At 39.4% G+C, this 18724-nt stretch overlaps 1 protein-coding gene across 1 annotated transcript in view; it reads left to right on the forward strand.

Moving 5' to 3' along the window:
- Positions 1-18724, forward strand: part of GOLGB1 (golgin B1) — a 92452-nt gene that overhangs the window by 57461 nt on the left and 16267 nt on the right. Inside the window, 3 exon segments of the mRNA XM_021070274.1 lie at positions 1-3871; positions 4927-6841; positions 14900-15078. Of these exon segments, the coding sequence (XP_020925933.1) occupies positions 1-3871; positions 4927-6841; positions 14900-15078 (5965 nt within the window).

Raw genomic sequence — 18724 nt, forward strand, 5'->3', positions numbered from 1 at the left:
ACCCAGCAGGGCTTATAAGTAAAGAAGAACTTCAGCATGAATTAGACCTTGTGAAGAAGGAAAGTGAGCAGAGAAAGAGAAAGCTCCAGGCTGCTCTTATTAACAGAAAGGAACTTCTTCAAAGAGTCAGTAGATTAGAAGAGGAATTGGCCAAAGTGAAAGATGAACCCAGGAAAGAGATCCCACTCAATGAGAGTGAGAGGAGAGAAATGGAGGAAGATAAAGAAGGCAAAGAAGACGTAGAAAAATATGTGACTTCTAAGTGCCAAGAAGTAGAAAGGTCATTGAAACAGGTAATATCTGAGAAGGAAGTGGAACTAGAGCATGTAAGGAAGGATTTGGAAGAAAAGGCAGCAGCTGAAGAACAGTTACAGGCTGTGGTCAAACAGATGAATCAGAACTTGCAAGAGAAGACAAGCCAAATAGATCTGCTCCAAGCAGAAATCATTGAAAACCAAGCAGTTATCCACAAGTTAACCACAGGTACCAAGGATGCAGGTGACGGAGACTCAGCTGCACCTGTAAAAGAAGCAGTGGCCATCAGTCCGCTTGTTGCAGGTAGTGGAGAACACTGGAAACCAGAACTGGAAGAAAAAATAGCGGACCTTGAAAAAGAAAAGGAGCAACTTCAAAAGAAGCTACAGGAAGTATTAACCTCTCGCAAGGCGATTCTAAAAAAGGCACAGGAGAAGGAAAGACATCTTCGGGAGGAGCTGAAGCAACAGAAAGATGACTTTAATCACCTGCAAGAACAGTTTGATGAGCAAAGCAAGGAAAATAAGGACATTGGGGACCAACTAAGGCAACTCCAGGTTCAAATAAGGGAGTCTATGGACAGAAAACTCCCAGGCCATGGCCAGCAGGAAACAGGCTCTCCCACTCAAGGTTTAGAAGAGCCTTTATACAAAGCCACAGAGCAGCAACCTGCTCACCCTGTTTCAGAGTCTGACTTGTGCTCAGATTGGCCTCCTCGTCCTGGAAATACAGATGTGCTCCAGGGCAATACTGCTGTTATTGCCCAGATTAAGGCCCAGCTGAAAGAAATAGGGGCTGAGAAAGAAGAGTTAGAGTTGAAGCTTAGCTCTACAACAGGTGAGCTGACTAAAAAAGCAGAAGAAGTATTTCAGTTACAAGAGCAGATAAATAAACAGGATTTGGAAATCCAAAGTCTGAAGGCAGCGTCCCATGAAGCTGAAGCCCATGCAGAAAGCCTGAGGCAGAAATTGGAAAGCAGTCAACTAGAAATTGCTGGATTAGAACATTTAAAAGAATTACAGCCTGAACTAGATGAACTCCAAAAACTCATAAGCAAAAAGGAGGAAGAAGTTAAATACCTTTCTGGACAGCTGAGCGAGAAGGAAATGGCCCTTACTAAAGTTCAGGCAGAGATAAGAGATCAAGAGGATTTAATGAAGGCTCTGCGTACACAGCTGGAAATGCAAGCCAAAGAACATGATGAGAGGCTAAAGCAGTTACAGCTGGAGCTTTGTGAAATGAAGCAAAAACCAGATGAGACTGGAGAAGAAACTAAAGCAAAGCAACAAATACAGCGGAAACTGCAGGCTGCCCTTATTTCCCGAAAAGAAGCACTAAAAGAAAACAAAGGTCTCCAGGAGGAGTTGTCTTTGGCGAGAGAGGCCATTGAACATCTCACTAAGTCTCTGGCAGATTTGGAAAACCAAGTTTCCGCTCAAAATACAGAAAAAGATACATTCTTAGGGAAGTTAGCTCTTCTTCAGGAAGAAAGAGACAAACTCATTGCAGAAATGGACAGATCTTTAATGGAAAATCAAAGTCTCAATGGTTCTTGTGAAAGTCTGAAATTAGCTCTGGAGGGTCTTACTGAAGACAAGGAAAACTTAGTGAAGGAAATTGAATCTTTGAAATGTTCTAAGATTGCAGAAAGCACTGAGTGGCAAGAGAAACACAAAGAGTTACAGAAAGAATATGAAATTCTTCTGCAGTCCTATGAGAATGTTAGCAATGAGGCAGAAAGGATTCAGCATGTGGTGGAAACTGTGAGGCAAGAGAAGCAAGAACTATACGGCAAGTTAAGAAGCTTAGAAGCAAACAAGAAAGAGACAGAAAAGCAGTTGCAGGAAGCTGAACAGGAAATGGAAGAGATGAAAGAAAAGATGAGAAAGTTTGCAAAATCTAAACAGCAAAAAATCCTAGAGTTGGAAGAAGAAAATGACCGGCTTAGAGCAGAGGTACCCCCTGCAGGAGGTATACCTAAAGACAGTATGGAAGCACTTCTTTCTTCCAATTCTGACATGAAGGAGGAACTAGAAAGGGTCAAAACAGAGTATAAAACCCTGTCTAAGGAGTTTGAGGTGTTAATGACTGAGAAGGACTCTTTAAGTAAAGAGGTTCAAGATTTAAAGCATCAGATAGAAGGTAATGTATCGAAACAAGCTAGCCAGGAGGCCACTGAGAAGCATGGTAACCAAATAGATGTTGTTGAAAAAGCAACCCAGTCTGTTCCAGAAGAGGCTGATGAGCAAGACTCTCCAAGTATGAGCACAAGGCCTGAAAATTCAGAATCCATTCTGTTTGAGGACAATGCCAAGCCTGATGTAAGTGAGAATATCAGCTTACATGATGAAATTAATAACTACCTACAGCAGATTGATCAGCTGAAAGAAAGAATCACTGAATTAGAGGAGGACAAACAGAAAGACAAGGAATTTAACCAGACTTTAGAAAATGAGAGAGATGCTTTATTGAGTCAGATATCCGCAAAGGATGGTGACCTAAAAATGCTCCAGGAAGAGGTAACCAAAATAAACCTGTTAAATCAGCAAATCCAAGAAGAACTTGTCAGGGTTACCAAGCTAAAGGAGACAGCAGAGGAAGAGAAAGATGATTTAGAAGAGAGGCTTATGAATCAATTAGCAGAACTTAATGGAAGCATTGGGAATTATTATCAAGATGTTACAGATGCCCAAATCAAAAATGAGCAACTAGAATCTGAAATGCAGAACCTTAAAAAGTGTGTGAGTGAATTGGAAGAAGAAAAGCAGCAGTTAGTCAAGGAGAAAACTAAGGTGGAATCAGAAATACGAAAGGAATATATGGAGAAAATACAAGGTGCTCAGAAAGGACCTGGCAATAAAAGCCATGCAAAGGAACTTCAGGAGCTGTTAAAAGAAAAACAACAAGAAGTAAAGCAGCTGCAGAAGGATTGCATCAGGTATCAAGAGAAAATTAGTGCTCTGGAGAGAACCGTTAAGGCGCTAGAATTTGTTCAGGCTGAATCCCAAAAAGATTTAGAAATAACCAAGGAAAATCTGGCTCACGCCAAGGAAGATCGCAGGAAGGCAGAAACAGAATTAGCTAGCTTCAAAGTACTGCTAGATGACACTCAAAGTGAAGCAGCAAGGGTCCTAGCAGATAATCTCAAGTTGAAAAAGGAGCTTCAGTCAAATAAAGAATCAGTGAAAAGCCAAATGAAACAAAAGGATGAAGATCTTGAGCGAAGACTGGAGCAGGTAGAAGAGAAGCACCTGAAAGAGAAGAAGAATATGCAAGAAAAACTGGATGCTTTGCGTAGAGAAAAAATCCACTTAGAGGAGACATTTGGAGAGATGCAGGTTACTTTGACCAAGAAAGACAAGGAAGTTAAACAGCTTCAGGAAAACTTGGATAGTACGGTGGCCCAGCTTGCGGCTTTCACCAAGAGCATGTCTTCCCTGCAGGATGATCGGGACAGGGTGATAGATGAAGCCAAGAAATGGGAGAGGAAGTTCAGTGATGCTATTCAAACCAAAGAAGAAGAAATTAGACTTAAGGAGGAGAATTGCAGTGTTCTGAAGGATCAGCTTAGGCAGATGTCCATCCATATGGAGGAACTGAAGATCAACATTTCCAGGTAAATGAATAGCATTTTTTACCCTTCCAAAGGTAATTGAAGACAAGAATGCCTCTGTTTAAACTATTTCTCTTCCCTTTAATATTATGAGATTAATTATAGTTTAAATTCCCCCAGAAGATCTATTTCTTCTCACTTCTGCCTCTGTTTCTTCTATTTCTTCCCACTTCTGTCGCTCTCTTTTTGCAAGTGACCTTCTGCTATAACTTGTATTAACATGAAAAATTTATATCTGCTTCTCTACCCATCTTTCTCTTGAGAGATCTCTTGAATTTCTCCCTTTCTTCTCATTTCCGCTATCCCTGTCTGAATTTTTACCATAGCACAAATTATTGTACTCTCAAATTATTGCCTTAGCCTCTGAAATGATCTTCTCTTTTCTCTTTCTTGTATTCCACATCAGTTCATACTGTATATGCATGCTAGAGTTATTTTCCTCAAACTCCAATTTTTTTTTTGTTGTTTGTTTGTTTGTTTTTGGCCGCACCTGTGGCATGCAGAAGATTCTGGGGCCGGGGATCAAACCTGCACCACTGCAGCACCCAAGCCACAGCAGTGACAACAGTGGATCCTTTACACATGGAGCCACCAGGGAACTCCACAAACTCCTATTTTATATCATGTTTCAAACTCAAGAGCTAATAATCTTTCTCCTACCTTATACTCTTCCATTTTTAGTAGGATTCTTCTGCTCTGGAACATATTTCCTCATTGTCTCTCATACCAATATTATTCCTTTAGGTGGCCAGACAATAGCTTTTCTAGAGCAAAATAAAGCAAAATTGGGGACACTTTTTAGAGTGTCCAAAGTCATATCACTAAATTAGCAACATACTTTGGAGTTTATGATTTAAATATATGAATTCTGAGGTGCAATATACATTTAATACAGAGCGTTCAGTAGAACTAATATCTGTTTATTAAAAAGATGAGCACTTTTAATTATGAATATTTATTCATTTATAGATCTGAGTACATGTAGAATGTGTTGCTTAGGCATCACACAAGTACTTTTCCCTTAAAATATGTATTTAGCGACCTTTCTTTTTTTCTAGGCTTGAGCATGACAAACAGACTTGGGAGTCCAAAGCCAAGACAGAGGTCCAGCTTCAGCAGAAGGTCTGTGACACTCTACAGGGGGAAAACAAAGAACTTTTATCTCAGCTAGAAGAGACTCGACACCTATACCATAGTTCTCAGGGTGAACTAGCTAAGTTGGAATCGGAATTTAAGATCCTCAGAGACCAGTCAACTGATTTAAATAACTCTTTAGAAAAATATAAGGAAAATAAAGAACATTTGGAAGGCATCATAAAGCAGCAAGAGGCTGATATCCAAAATTGTAAGTTCAATTATGAACAGCTAGAGACTGATCTTCAGGCCTCTAGGCAACTGACCAGTAGGCTGCATGAAGAAATAAACATGAAAGAGCAAAAGATTATAAGTCTGCTTTCTGACAAGGAACAGGCAATCCAAGTAGCTGTTGCTGAACTGCATCAGCAGCATGATAAAGAAATTAAAGAATTAGAAAATCTACTGTCCCAGGAGGAAGAGGAGAATACTGTCCTAGAAGAGGAGAACAAAAAAGCTGTTGACAAAACCAATCAGCTTATGGAATCACTGAAAAATATGAAAAAGGAGAACATGCAGCAGAAGGCTCAGCTGAATTCCTTCGTTAAATCCATGTCCTCTCTCCAAGATGACCGAGATCGCATCGTAAGTGACTACCAACAGCTGGAAGAGCGACATCTCTCGGTGATCTTGGAAAAAGACCAACTCATCCAAGATGCTGCTACCGAGAATAATAAGCTGAAGGAAGAAATTCGATGCTTAAGGAGTCATATGGATGATCTCAATTCTGAGAACGCCAAGCTCGATGCAGAGCTGATCCAATATAGAGAAGACCTGAACCAAGTGATAGCAAGGAAGGACTGTCAGCAAAAGCAGCTCCTTGAAGCTCAACTTCAGCAGACTAAGGAGCTGAAAAGTGAGTATACCAAATTAGAAGAAAAACTCAAGGAGTCTGAGGAAGCGAAGGAGGAGCTGAAGAGGTCCTCTCTTGCTCTACAGGAGGAGAAGCAAGGTTTATCCAAAGAGATTGAGAGCTTGAAAGGATCTATATCCCAGCTAAAGAAACAGTTGACAGCCTTGCAAGAAGAAGGTACTTTAGGAATATTTCAGGCCCAATTAAAAGTAAAAGAAGAAGAGGTACAGAAGTTAAGTACTACTCTTTCTTCCTCTCAGAAGAGAATTACAGAGCTGGAAGAGGAATTGGTTCGTGTTCAGAAGGAAGCTGCCAAGAAGGTGGATGAAATTGAAGATAAACTGAAGAAAGAACTAAAGCATCTTCATCATGATGCCGGGATAATGCGAAATGAAACTGAAACAGCAGAGGAGAGGGTGGCAGAGCTTGCAAGGGATCTGGTGGAGATGGAACAGAAGTTGCTTGCGGTCACCAAAGAAAATAAAGATCTCACAGCACAAATCCAGTCTTTCGGGAAGTCAATGAGTTCCCTGCAAAATAGTAGAGATCACGCAAATGAGGAGCTTGAAGGCCTGAAAAGGAAATATGAGGCCAGTCTGAAGGAGCTGGCACAGCTGAGAGAAGAACAGGGCCTCTCAGGCAGGGAGAGAGAGGTTCTTGTTTCTAAAGCTGCATTTCCGGTGCACTCCACTGGGGATGACAGCTCACCCCACCTTGAGAGACTTAACCAGCAGCTTCTTTCCAAAGATGAGCAATTGCTTCACTTGTCCTCACAGCTAGAAGATTCTTACAACCAAGTGCAGTCCTTTTCCAGGGCTATGGCCAGTCTGCAGAACGAGAGAGATCGCCTGCTGAATGAACTGGAGAAATTCCGCAAGACAGAGGAAGGGAAGCAGAGGTCTGCAGCCCCACCCACAACCAGCCCAGCTGAAGTACAGAGTTTAAAAAAAGCTATGTCATCACTCCAAAATGACCGAGACCGACTAGTGAGTGTCCAGTTTTCTCTTTCAAATCTGCGTTTGAGAGTTTTTGAATCTTTCTTTAAATTGATTTTCACTTTTATAGAAAGTGACCCCCCAAAAATGTATTCGTATTTTCTGGGTACTCTGGGACGATGTTATACATCCCACAGATTCTTTTTGGTCTTAGAGAAACACAGAAGCATTGTTTAAATTTCCATAAATCTGCCATTACCATCTTAAGAAAGATTACAAATTTCCTTTGCACAGAACTTTCCATTGGTTATAAAAGGACTAAAAGATGGAGAGCTGTTTTATATACTTGATACACACACAGAATTTGTCATAGTTTAATTGAATGAAAGCATAGGGATCACTTAGAGCCTTCTTATTGTGACAGTTTAGCAAAATCTGGTGGTATTAAGGGTAGAGAGGATTCAGCTTATCTCATATGTAAACTCGACCCTAATATGTCAACAGAATGTCCAATGTGGAGTTCCCGCTGTGGCTCCATGAAATTAGCAGTGTCTCTGCCATGCTGTGTCACAGGTTCAATCCCTAGCCTGGCACTGTGGGTTAAGGATCTGGCGTTGCCACAGCTGTGGCATAGTCACCAGCATGGCTCGGATCTGACCCCCGGCCTGGGAACTCCATATATGCTGAGGGGTGGCCAAAATAAGGGGGGGTGGGAGTTCAATGTAAAAAGGGTTCATTTAAATACATTTAAATGGCTGCTTAGTAAAGCTTTATTTGCATACTGAACCATTTACCCACTTCCCTGTAATTACTCAACTTTTTTTTTTAAATCTGAGAGAAAGATAAGGGATATAATGTTAAAATTTTACTGCTTTTGGAAGTAATTGAATCCAGCATTTGAATCCAGGCCTTATTTTTCTGAAAACGTACAGTTGTCACTGCAGTAGTTTGGGTCACTGCTGTGGCTTGGGTTCAGTCCCTGGCCCGGGAACTTTTCACATGCTCTGGGCACAGACAAAAAAAAGAAGAAGATTTAGAGACAAAAACTGGAATTCCATGATCCCAGCTAGGCTGTTTAGGGATTCTACTTTGTGATATTACTCTCTTCACTTTCCTGAGTTTCTTAACTCTGTCAGGCCCTTATGCTTAAGCAAAATAGGAAATAAATAAAGCTTCAAAAGGCTGGATTTTCCATTTTTAATTCCAGAGGATGAAAAGTCTAGTTTTTAAGATTAGCACTAGGGGAAAAAACATCATTTCTCCTAACTGTAAAGTCTTAGGCAATTTTTTTTTCAATGTGTTCATTCATATTCCATTGAATATTGAATATTTATAGACAATCTTTTCTTTTTATAGTCTGAATAACCCCCACCCCCTTTTCAGCTGTGATTTTGACATTGGTACAATTTAGGCATATTTATTTACATTTTAAAAATCGTTTCGGTTTAGCTACCTTTGCTGTAGAAGCTTAACCTTTTGACATTGTTTTTAGAACACAAATACAAAAGATCGTCATCAGGACAGTATATACCTCAAAGCTGTAATCCATAGCTCCCAGGTGTTGATTATCTTCTAAGTCAAAATTTTTTTCCTGGATGCTATTAGGATAGATTTTAAATTAGGTATGTTTCATTCAGTAAATTGTTTTACTATTTTTATCTGTTGTAAAAACTGGTGCCTAAATTCTCTCAACCTTTCTTCTACATTTTTGTCTGCTGGATATTTACAAGCCAAGCCAGCATTTTAAAATTTCCATATAAAATTTCCATATAAATCGTAGCAATGTTCTTCTGTTTCCTAAGGCTCCTAACTGTCTGTGATTTTATTTCATTTAATCATCAGAGTCTGTGATTTCTTTTTTTTTTTTAATTTTATACAATTTTTAAAGGTTACTTTCCATTTACAGTTATTACAAAGGTTGGCTCTATTCCCCTTGTACAGTAGATCCTTGAGGAGGGATCCTGGGGTTTATCATTTCTTTATTCACAGTGTGCATCAAATATTTTTCCTTTCCATCGACACCTTAGGATAAGTTCTTAACACCTTACCCTTAAATGGTAATATTGCTGCTCCCAATTTGTCACCCCTCTAATACGTTACATATATCATTGCTGAGTAAATTTTCCTAAACTACCTTCTTATTACTTTCCTGCTCAATAACCTTTAAATATTGTTCGATCTCTAGAATATGCTTAGGATCCAAACCTCTCAGTCTGGATTTATGGTTCTGCAGTTTACATTTGCCTCTCTTTCCAGCCTTCCCTTTTACTGCTTCCCTACTCATTCTCTTCATTTCAGCCAAACTAATCTACTCACCCACATTATCATCCTCTCAACCAAAATGTCCTCTCCATTTTCTTTTTTTGGGCAAATATTTCCTACTTTTTATTTTATTTAATTGAAACAAATTTTTTATTGTTATTTCCTCAATACAATTTTTTTTCTACTGTACAGCATGGTGACCCAGTTACACATACGTGTATACATTCTTTTTTCTCACATTATCATGCTCCACAACTAGACATAGTTCCCAGTGCTACACAGCAGGATCTCATTGCTAATCTATTCCAAAGGCTATAGTCTGCATCTATTAACCCAAAGCTCTCCATCCACCCCACTCCCTCCCGCTCCCTCTCCCCCTTGGCAACCACAAGTCTATTCTCCAAGTCCATGATTTTCTTTTCTGTGGAAAGGTTCATTCGTGCCCTATATTAGATTCCAGATATAAGTGATATCATTTGGTATTTGCCTTTCTCTTTCTGACTTATTTCCTACTTTTTAAAGGTTGCCCCAGAGCTCAAATCCTCTGGTTACATTTCCAGATTATGCCATTCTCTATTACCTTTGTATTTCCCTAGTGCTTGTCTTTTCCTTTGTCCCGTATTGCCTCAGGGTGTGTGTGTATGTGTGTGTGTGTGTGTGTGTGTGTGTGTGTGTGTGTGGTGCGTGCACGCACGCACTTAAGTTCTATACCCTTATTTTTTCCCAATTAAATTGCAAACTCCTGATAATTAAGTGTCGTGTCTTAAACTTGTTTGTATATCTCACAGTTTTTAGTAAAAGGGTAGTTAATCATATGGAAGCTAATCAACAATTGATGGGCATTCTCTATATGTGTGGTTATTACTGAAAACACTGTTTCACAATTTCTTTTTTTTGGCTTTTGTAGGGCCGCACCCATGGCATTTGGAAGTTCCCAGGCTAGGAGTTGGATCAGAGCTACAGCTGCTAGCCTACGCTACAGCCACAGCAACGTAGGATCCGAGCCCTGTCTGTGACCTACACCACAGCTCACGGCAACATGGGATCCTTAACCCACTGAGTGAGGCCAGGGGTCGAAGCCGCAAACACATGGTTGCTAGTTGGATTCATTTCCACTGTGCCATGACGGGAACTCCTACAATTTCATTTTGTGAAATTTGTCATGTTGGGAAGTTACAGGAACTTTTGAGACTGAAGCTTTTGCATCTGCCGTGAACGAATCATAAAGCCTAGACAGGGTTATAAAGCACATGAAGGCCTGACAGTCTGACTCAGTGATATTGCATACGAGGGTCTGCCGCAGTCTCCCGAGGACCTTCTGCATTCTTACTGAGTGTATTGTTCACTATCCAGCAACTCTTCTTTTGCGTGTATCTTATTCTCAGTCTGTCTCATGAGCACTGAAGTTTCTAGTCTTTTAGTAACTGGCTGAATGTGTGATAACTTTTAACCACTATCAGTTTAAACACTCAGCTTAGGCCAGCAGGTTGTCACCTCTGCCAGTGCTATGCTTCCTTTCCCTCAGGGCAACCCTAGAGATAAGCTAGATCTGAAAGGAACTTAGATTACTTTGGTCCTCTTCTTAGGTAGTCAAGGGGGATTTTCCCAAATAAAGTCTGAGGGTCTAATTGGCAAGTAATTAGCCCAGGGAATTCTACTAGGGCTTAACAAACAACTCTGAAAACATGCCGGAGTTTTTATATCTGTCCAAACTTCCTCAGGACTTTCCCATAATCAAATGAAGCACTTTGGCAATTCCTACTCTAAAGGCTGGAGAGCAGATCTCTAGAGGTGCTCATTTGGTTGTCTATACTCATTTCATTCTGAAAATGATTTGAGGTAGCATTTAAAGATATAAATAGTTTTTCAAGATAATATAAGAAACTAGGAAGGAAGAGAAAACTAGGAGAGAGAAAGATTAAACCAGGAGTGAGTTTAGTGTCCCAAGGAGATATCACAATACCCTATTAGAAAGATGTACCACTAATTTTGCTCTGAGCTCTGGCAGCCATCACAAGTAGGGAATTATAAAACTATGTGTAAGAACTGTAGTGTCCATATTTTAGGGAAAAAGAAGAAAGGAAAACTAGTTGGAACAGATAAGAATAGTTATCTGCAAGAAATCTCTTGTTTCCATAGAGAGGACACTATGAAGTTGTGAAGCATTTTTTACTTCTCTACATAAGCATGATAATTGTTTTATAGGGTTTTAATTTAGACATCCCTTGATGTGAGTGCATAGTGAAAGAATTTTGTATAATTCACTAAAGGTACCTACCTCTGCAAGTGGCTAAAATGCAGTCCCAGACACACAGCTTTCTGATATGGTCTGTTCCAAGGATAGCATTTAGAATATCTGGGCTGGGGGAATGAGTGGACTACATAAAGAGTACGTTTGCTTTAAAACTAAAATATATCTTTATTTTAGTTTTTGTATAAAAAAATAAAACTATGCACAAATATTTAATGTCACCAAATCCTACAGTGTTTGATATGATAAATAAACAGTAGCATTCCAAACCCTGTTTTTCCTTCTGAGGCAATTTGCTTTCAACTTTTTTATTAATTTGGTGCTTTCTCAGTGTCTAAACATCGTGCTTAGTGCGTCTTGGCTTTTCATCCTTTGCATTAGCCATTGACTCTTTTATGCTAACAGGGTTTAGTTCTCTTTACTTCCCCTGTTTCCACAGTATTTTCACCCATTTTCAATATACAGCCCCTACCCCATTCTCCTGATGTAATTTCATTTTAATTTTGATTAAATCGATATTCATTTTTTATGACTGCAAATGCTCTTAGACCTGAGACACGAGTTACTTTTATTTTCCTCAACATCTCTGTTTTTCCTGGAGTTAACTGTGTTTTTGTTGTTACTCAGTTTTCTTTGTGCTTCTCAATGTATTTGTGCTTTCTCAAGATATTTATTCCTATCTATTTTGTCTTAGGTAGAAAATTCTCTTGAAGTCTTTTTTAAACTCTAATAGGAATGAGTTGTCCCATAGTCCTAGAACACAATTTTCATTATAGACTATCTCCTTTCATTTCTCTCCTGAGTTAGAGCTCCTGTTTCTTGTATTCCATATTTTCCTCATCTTGGTTTTGTGCCATCATTTTGTTGGAATAAATCATTTAGTGCCTCTCTAAGAAAAGATATAGGGAGGTAAGTTTTTTGAAAATATCTTTTCATCTTATTCCTGATTGATGGTTTGGCTGACTATAGAATTCTAGGCTGAAAATAATTTATCTTCAAAATTGTGCCAACCTTGATCTGTTTCCTTTTAGCTTACATTGTGGTTCAAAGGCTAAAGCTATTCCGATCCTTAATTCTTTGTATGTGATGTATCTTTGTCTCTCCCCTCCCTCCTCATCTTTCCTCGCTCTCTTTCTGGAAATACAGTTGGGCCTTGAACAACACAGCTTTAAAATGCATGAGTTCACTTACACATGGATTTTTTGTCAATAGTAAATGCCACAGTAATGCACCATCAGGGATTGGTTGACTCTGTGGATGCAGAGCCACAGAGACAGAGGAACCATATATACCAAGGGACAACTATAAAGTACACTGGGATTTTTAGTTTCACAGAGGGCTGGTGCCCCAACCCCTGCTTGTTCAAGTATCTACTCTTTATAGGATCTTAGTCCTGTATGTTCTGAGAGTTCATGATAATGTGCTTTGGTGTGGGTCTGTTTTCATTCATCATTCTATCTAGTCCTTTGAATGTAATAAGCCGTGCTCGCCAATTTGGGGAAATTCTTTTGAATTCTATTTTACCACTTCCCTCATCCTTTTTCTCTTTTTTTTTTTTTTTTTTTTTTTTTTCCCCTGAAAATCCTGTTACTCAAATGTAGGACCTTTAGGATTGGTTCTATAATTTTTTTTTTTTTTTACCTTTTCTATTCTTTGTGCTATGCTCTGAGAAGATTTTCCCACTTTCATCTTATAAATTCTATTTTGAAGTTTTTTGCTATCGTATTCCTGATTTCTAAAGACTTTTTTTTTTTGTCTTATGGATATATTTTATTAATTTATCTTTCCAAGAATAGTAGTGGTAGTTTCGTTCTTTGAAAAGTTTTCATGATGGGTTTTTTTTTTCTTTTTTATAATTTTTATTTCTGCTATAATGTTTCTAATTTCCAGTATTCTTCAACCTTTGAGTCTATGACGTTCTTTCTTCTGCTAATCTCTTCTGAATTACTTTTCTTCTAATTTCTTTTTATCCCTGCCTTAATGTTAGCTGTTCTTCAGGAGAAGGTTAATCCTTGGTTTATTCCTCACATTTGAGAGGAGGCTGAAAAGCTTGTGGGTGGTCTTGCCAACTGTGCTTTTCTTTGCAAGGTGATCTTGCTGAATTTTGTGGGTAATCCCCATTTTGATATCTTTAGGTCCTCCTGGGTTGGTCAGATTTTCTAGAGAAGATCTCATTTCTCGCATGGATGATAAAAGCCTGTGTGCCAGCACTCTGCAAGCTGAGTATAGGAAAGGCTTAAAGCATTCAGAAAGCATACACTCAATCACCCTTGTTTTAGAGCAATACCCTTACCTTCAACTGTGCCTCGCATTCCATATCCAGAGACACTCTTTTAACCTTTTCTGGAAAATAAAATTCTCGTTGTTTGTAGGAGTAACAAAAAGTGTGGAACCAAGAAGGAATTTAGGGCTGTGGTTGTTTTCTTAAGCAGCTTTCACCTAATCCTCATTTCAGCTATCACCTCCTCCCTACCCCCATCACCATCTTTTCCAGAGATACCTGATGCTGTTAATTGCTGAGCCTTTTGAAGATTCTGAAGAGTAAGTTCTATTGGTTCTTGGCTTTCCCTACTGCCAGCTCTTTAAACGTGCCTTTCCCAGATCTGTTAAGTCAGTTAACATTTATGCACCTGCTTTTCAGCTTCCAGAATTAATCTTGTTGCTGCTGACTCCTCTCTTGTTCTTCTTGTTCTTATGTTTTATGCTTATAAAATGATGCCTTTATTGTAGCTTTAGTGATGTTCCAGAGTGGGTGAAAGAGATGTGTATACAAGACCCCTCCCTTTGCCCAGAGGTCCTGACATTATTTCTTACTACCAAAATCTTAATGAATATTGGGGATAAAGAGTTAGAAGATATGTCTGAAATATAGACAAGCAGTTTCGCTAATTAAAGGCAAGTTCATCATCATCATATCATCACTGCCACTAACTTTTATGTGTAGAGCACATTAATTTTCTTGTTGAGTTCTCATAATCTTTATGAGGGATGATATAATTATTCTCGTTTTATAAGTGAAGGAAATTAAGACTTAGAGTTTGAGTGGAACATGCATAGGATCACATACTATGTGGGTAGAGTAGCTGATTGCAAATTCAAACTGCTCTTAACACTGGGCCTGGGCATCACCTCATTCTTTATAATCAACATCAGCTAAGCTAGAATTAAGGTTGATAACCATGTAAGAAAGTTTAGAAGCCTAGCTAAGGTACATGGCTAAATATAAAGCCGATTTATCTTTACACTTCTTTTTCTAGGGACTTACCCACCAAGAAACCATAAGTCCTTTAAGTCTGTCCCATCTCAGAGAAGTAGATCTGGAGTCAGCTTAGGACCTCAGGGCCACGGGGCTGGGGTAGAAAGTACAGGAGTGGTCAGGCCCTGCAGCCTTAGTGACCATTCTGTGGGGAGATTCCCACCAGCCTGGCTGCGTGTATTTCACCGTTTTAGGGATTCATGCTGCCGTGATGTCAGTGGACTGTTAGGTACTGCTTGTCTGTTGTGATGTTGACTGACTTAGCAGGGAGCTGTTGCTGACCTATAGCTGAAGGAGTGAAATGTGATGAATCACCCCTTTCCTTTCCTTTTGGTTAAAGCTGAAGGAGTTGAAGAATCTGCAGCAGCAATACTTACAGATTAACCAAGAAATCACTGAGCTGCGTCCACTGAAGGCTCAACTTCAGGAGTATCAAGATAAGACAAAAACATTTCAGATTATGCAAGAAGAGCTCAGGCAGGAAAACCTCTCTTGGCAGCATGAGCTGCATCAGCTCAGGTATGGTAATCCGTGCTTTTTAACCCTTTTCTTTAGTTTTTTTTTTTAATTATGAAATAATTATAGATTTAAAGGAAGTTACAAAAATAGTAGAGCGCTTTCATGTACCTTCATCCAGTTTCCTCTAGTGATAACACCTCACATCACTATAGTACAATTTCAAAACTGGGAAATAGATGTTGGTACGTATGACTCAAGGGTCTTATGCAGATTTCACCAAGTATGTATATAGTTCTCTGTAACTTTATCGTATGGGTAGACTCAGGTAACCACCACCACCTCAAGATACACAACTTCCTCAGCATCACAAACATGTCCCATAGTTTATACACGTGCTCCTCCCCTCCCCCCATTTCTAACTTCTGGCCACCACTAATCTGTTCTCCATCTCTATAATTGTGTCATTCTGAGAATGTTTTTTTAAGTATGCAACCTTTTGAAGTGTAAGGAATAATTAGCTTTACGCATGTGTAATTCCCTTGACATCCATCATCATCATTGTGTGTATCAATACTTCATTCTTTTTATTGATGAATAATATTTCATGGCATGAGTGTACTGCTTAAGCTATTCATCTATTTAGGGACATAGTGTTGTTCCTAATTTTTAGCTGCTATTAATAAAGCTGCTCTAAACATTTGTGCATAGGCTTTTATGTGGACAATAAATTTTAATTTCTTGGAGATAATTACCCAGAAGTGCAAAAGCTAAGTTGTATGATAAGTTTATGTTTAGTTTTTTTGTTTGTTTTTGTTTTTGTCACACCCTCAGTATGTGGAAGTTCCTGGGCCAGGGATCAAACCTGTCCCACAGTTGCAGCCCGAACCAGATCCTTAACCTTTTTCACCACACAGGAACTTCCATATGTTTACTTTTTTAAGCAACTGCAAAACTGTATTCCAGAATGGCCATATCATTTTATATTCGTACTAGCAACATGCAGTGATCCAGTTTCAATATCAAATGCTGCATTTTCATCAGCATTTGATATTGTAAGTATATTTTAGTTGTTAATAGGTATGCAATGCTTTTCCATTGTGGTTTTAATTTGCATAATGGCTACTAATGTTGAATTTTTTTTAATGTGCTTCTTTGACATCCATATATTCTTTTTTTTTTTTTTTTTTTTTTTTTTGTCTTTTGTCTTTTGTTGTTGTTGCTATTTCTTGGGCTGCTCCCGCGGCATATGGAGGTTCCCAGGCTAGGGGTTGAATCGGAGCTGTAGCCACCGGCCTACGCCAGAGCCACAGCAACGCAGGATCCCAGCCTCGTCTGCAACCTACACCACAGCTCACGGCAACGCCGGATCGTTAACCCACTGAGCAAGGGCAGGGACCGAACCCGCAACCTCCTGGTTCCTAGTCGGATTCGTTAACCACTGCGCCACTACGGGAACTCCCATATATTCTTTTTGATGAAATATTTGTTCGTGTGTTTTGTCTATTTTCTAATTGGTTTGTTAATTTTCACTGTTGAGTTTGGAGAGTCTTTTATATATTCTAGATACAGGCTTTTTGTCAGATATGTGGCTTGCAAATATTTTCTCCCAGCTGCAGTTTATTTGTTTCATCCTTCCATTGAGAAGTTCTTTTTTACTATATGAAAGCAATTTATTGATTATTATTCTCTTTATCCAGATCTAGTAATTTTTATTTTTGTTTTCAAGTTCACTGATTTTTTTTTTCCCCTTTATTACTTCCCTTCTGCTACTGAGCCCATTGTAACTTTTTATTTTGGGTATTATATTTTTTGGCTCTAAAATTTCCATTCAGTTCTACTTAATATCTTCTATTTCTTTGCCAAGGATTTCTCTGCTTTCATCTGTTTCCAGTGTGTTAACAATTACTTGTTGAAGCATTTCAATGATGATTACTTTAACACCCTTCTATAATTCCATATGTACATATAGTTCCAGCATCTGTGTCATCTCTGACATGGCAGTCCATTGATTTTCTTTTCTTAATCCAGTTGTGGTTTCTGTGGTTCTTAATATGATGATGATTTTCAGTTGTATCCTGAACTTTTAAAGTCTTACAAATTGTAAGACTCAGTCTTATTTAAATCTTTAGTAGGCTTTCACTTGACACCAGGCCAGCAGAGGAAGGGGAGCCCTGCTACTTTACTGCTAGAGAAAAGTGAAATCCATGGGCTCCCTACTCACCCTTCACTGATACTCCTAGGGGAAGCTGGTGTCCTGATACTGCCAGAAAGAGGTAGAAGTCCAGGCTCCCCACCTGTTTTCCGGGGAGACTGCAGTTAGTGGGGAGCCCTGCTTATTACTATTAGGTGAGAGTAGAAGTCTAAGCTACACACATGGCTCTGTTGATACCACTGAGGGGTGTGGAGGGGGCACCTTATTATCACTGGGCAGTGGTGAAAATCCAGCCTCCCCACTCAATCTCCACTGACACTATAGAGGGGTGGTTTATCATGGTTAGTGCTCAAATTGCAAACTTCCCTCCTGGCCTCTTCTGTTACTACTGTGCAGGAACTGGGAAAAATATTTTATTTTCTTATGGGTGGTGGTGGATGTCCAGGCTCCACATGTTGTCTCTACAGGCACTGTAGTGAGGTGAGAGTGGAGGTGATCAGAGAGAGGTATACCTCTTTACCACTGGGTGGTGGTGGTGACTGTCCAGCATACACTTGGTTTCTTCTGACACCACCCAGCAGGGAGGATGAGGTGTACCTAGTTACCTGCAGGCAAGGATGAAATTAGTCTGTCCACTTAGGAGTTTGTTAATGGGAAGGTACTTTAGTCTTTCTGTGGTATTCTCCTGGAATAGGATGGTTATTGTCATTGATATTTCTGTCTTGCTCATCTCTCCCTTCCTTGTCCTTTGACAAAAGAAAGAGAACTTTTCCTGGCACTCATTGGTGTTCTAAGATCCTCCTTCACCCAGTTTAAGATATATAAAATTGAAAAAAGAAAAACCAGCAAAGTCAGCACCATGTCATCCCTCAAGTCCTAGGGTCCTGAGCTTCTTCTTCTTCTTCTCCATCTTTCCAAGTCATCTTATGTTTGTTTTTATATATAATTCCTTGGGTTTTTATCTATACTTAGTGGGAGGAATGGGGAGAAATGCATCTATTCCATCTTGTCTGGATCCAGAAATCTAAGCCCTTGTCTTATAAAGATGAATAGCAGTGCTAGGAGTTCCCGTCATGGCGCAGTGGAAACGAATCCAACTAGGAACCATGAGGTTGCGGGTTTGATCCCTGGCTTTGCTCAGTGGGTTAAGGATCTGGCGTTGCCATGAGCTATGGTGGTGGGTCACAGACATGGCTGGGATCCTGCGTTGCTGTGGCTCTGGCGTAGGTCAGTGGCTACAGCTCTGATTGGACCCCTAGCCTGGGAACCTCCACATGCTGCGGGAGCAGCCCTAGAAAAGGCAAAAAGACAAAAAAATAAAAAAAATTTTTTAAAAAGATGAATAACAGTGCTATATGGTTCTATTAGAGCAGAAAAAAATTATGATAGGAACTGAAATTTGGGGTGTTTTTTTACTTCAGTGTTTCAAATAAATTTGATCGAAAGAGAAAAGGTGAAGAATAAGTACGTAGCAGTATATAAAGACAAGTCCTGTTTTTGCAGCCTCACTGTTGGGACTTTATTACTTTATGCCGCCTTAGTAAAATCAAACTC

Source organism: Sus scrofa, chromosome 13 (genome assembly GCF_000003025.6).
Source record: "Sus scrofa isolate TJ Tabasco breed Duroc chromosome 13, Sscrofa11.1, whole genome shotgun sequence".
Classification (NCBI taxonomy): domain Eukaryota; kingdom Metazoa; phylum Chordata; class Mammalia; order Artiodactyla; family Suidae; genus Sus; species Sus scrofa.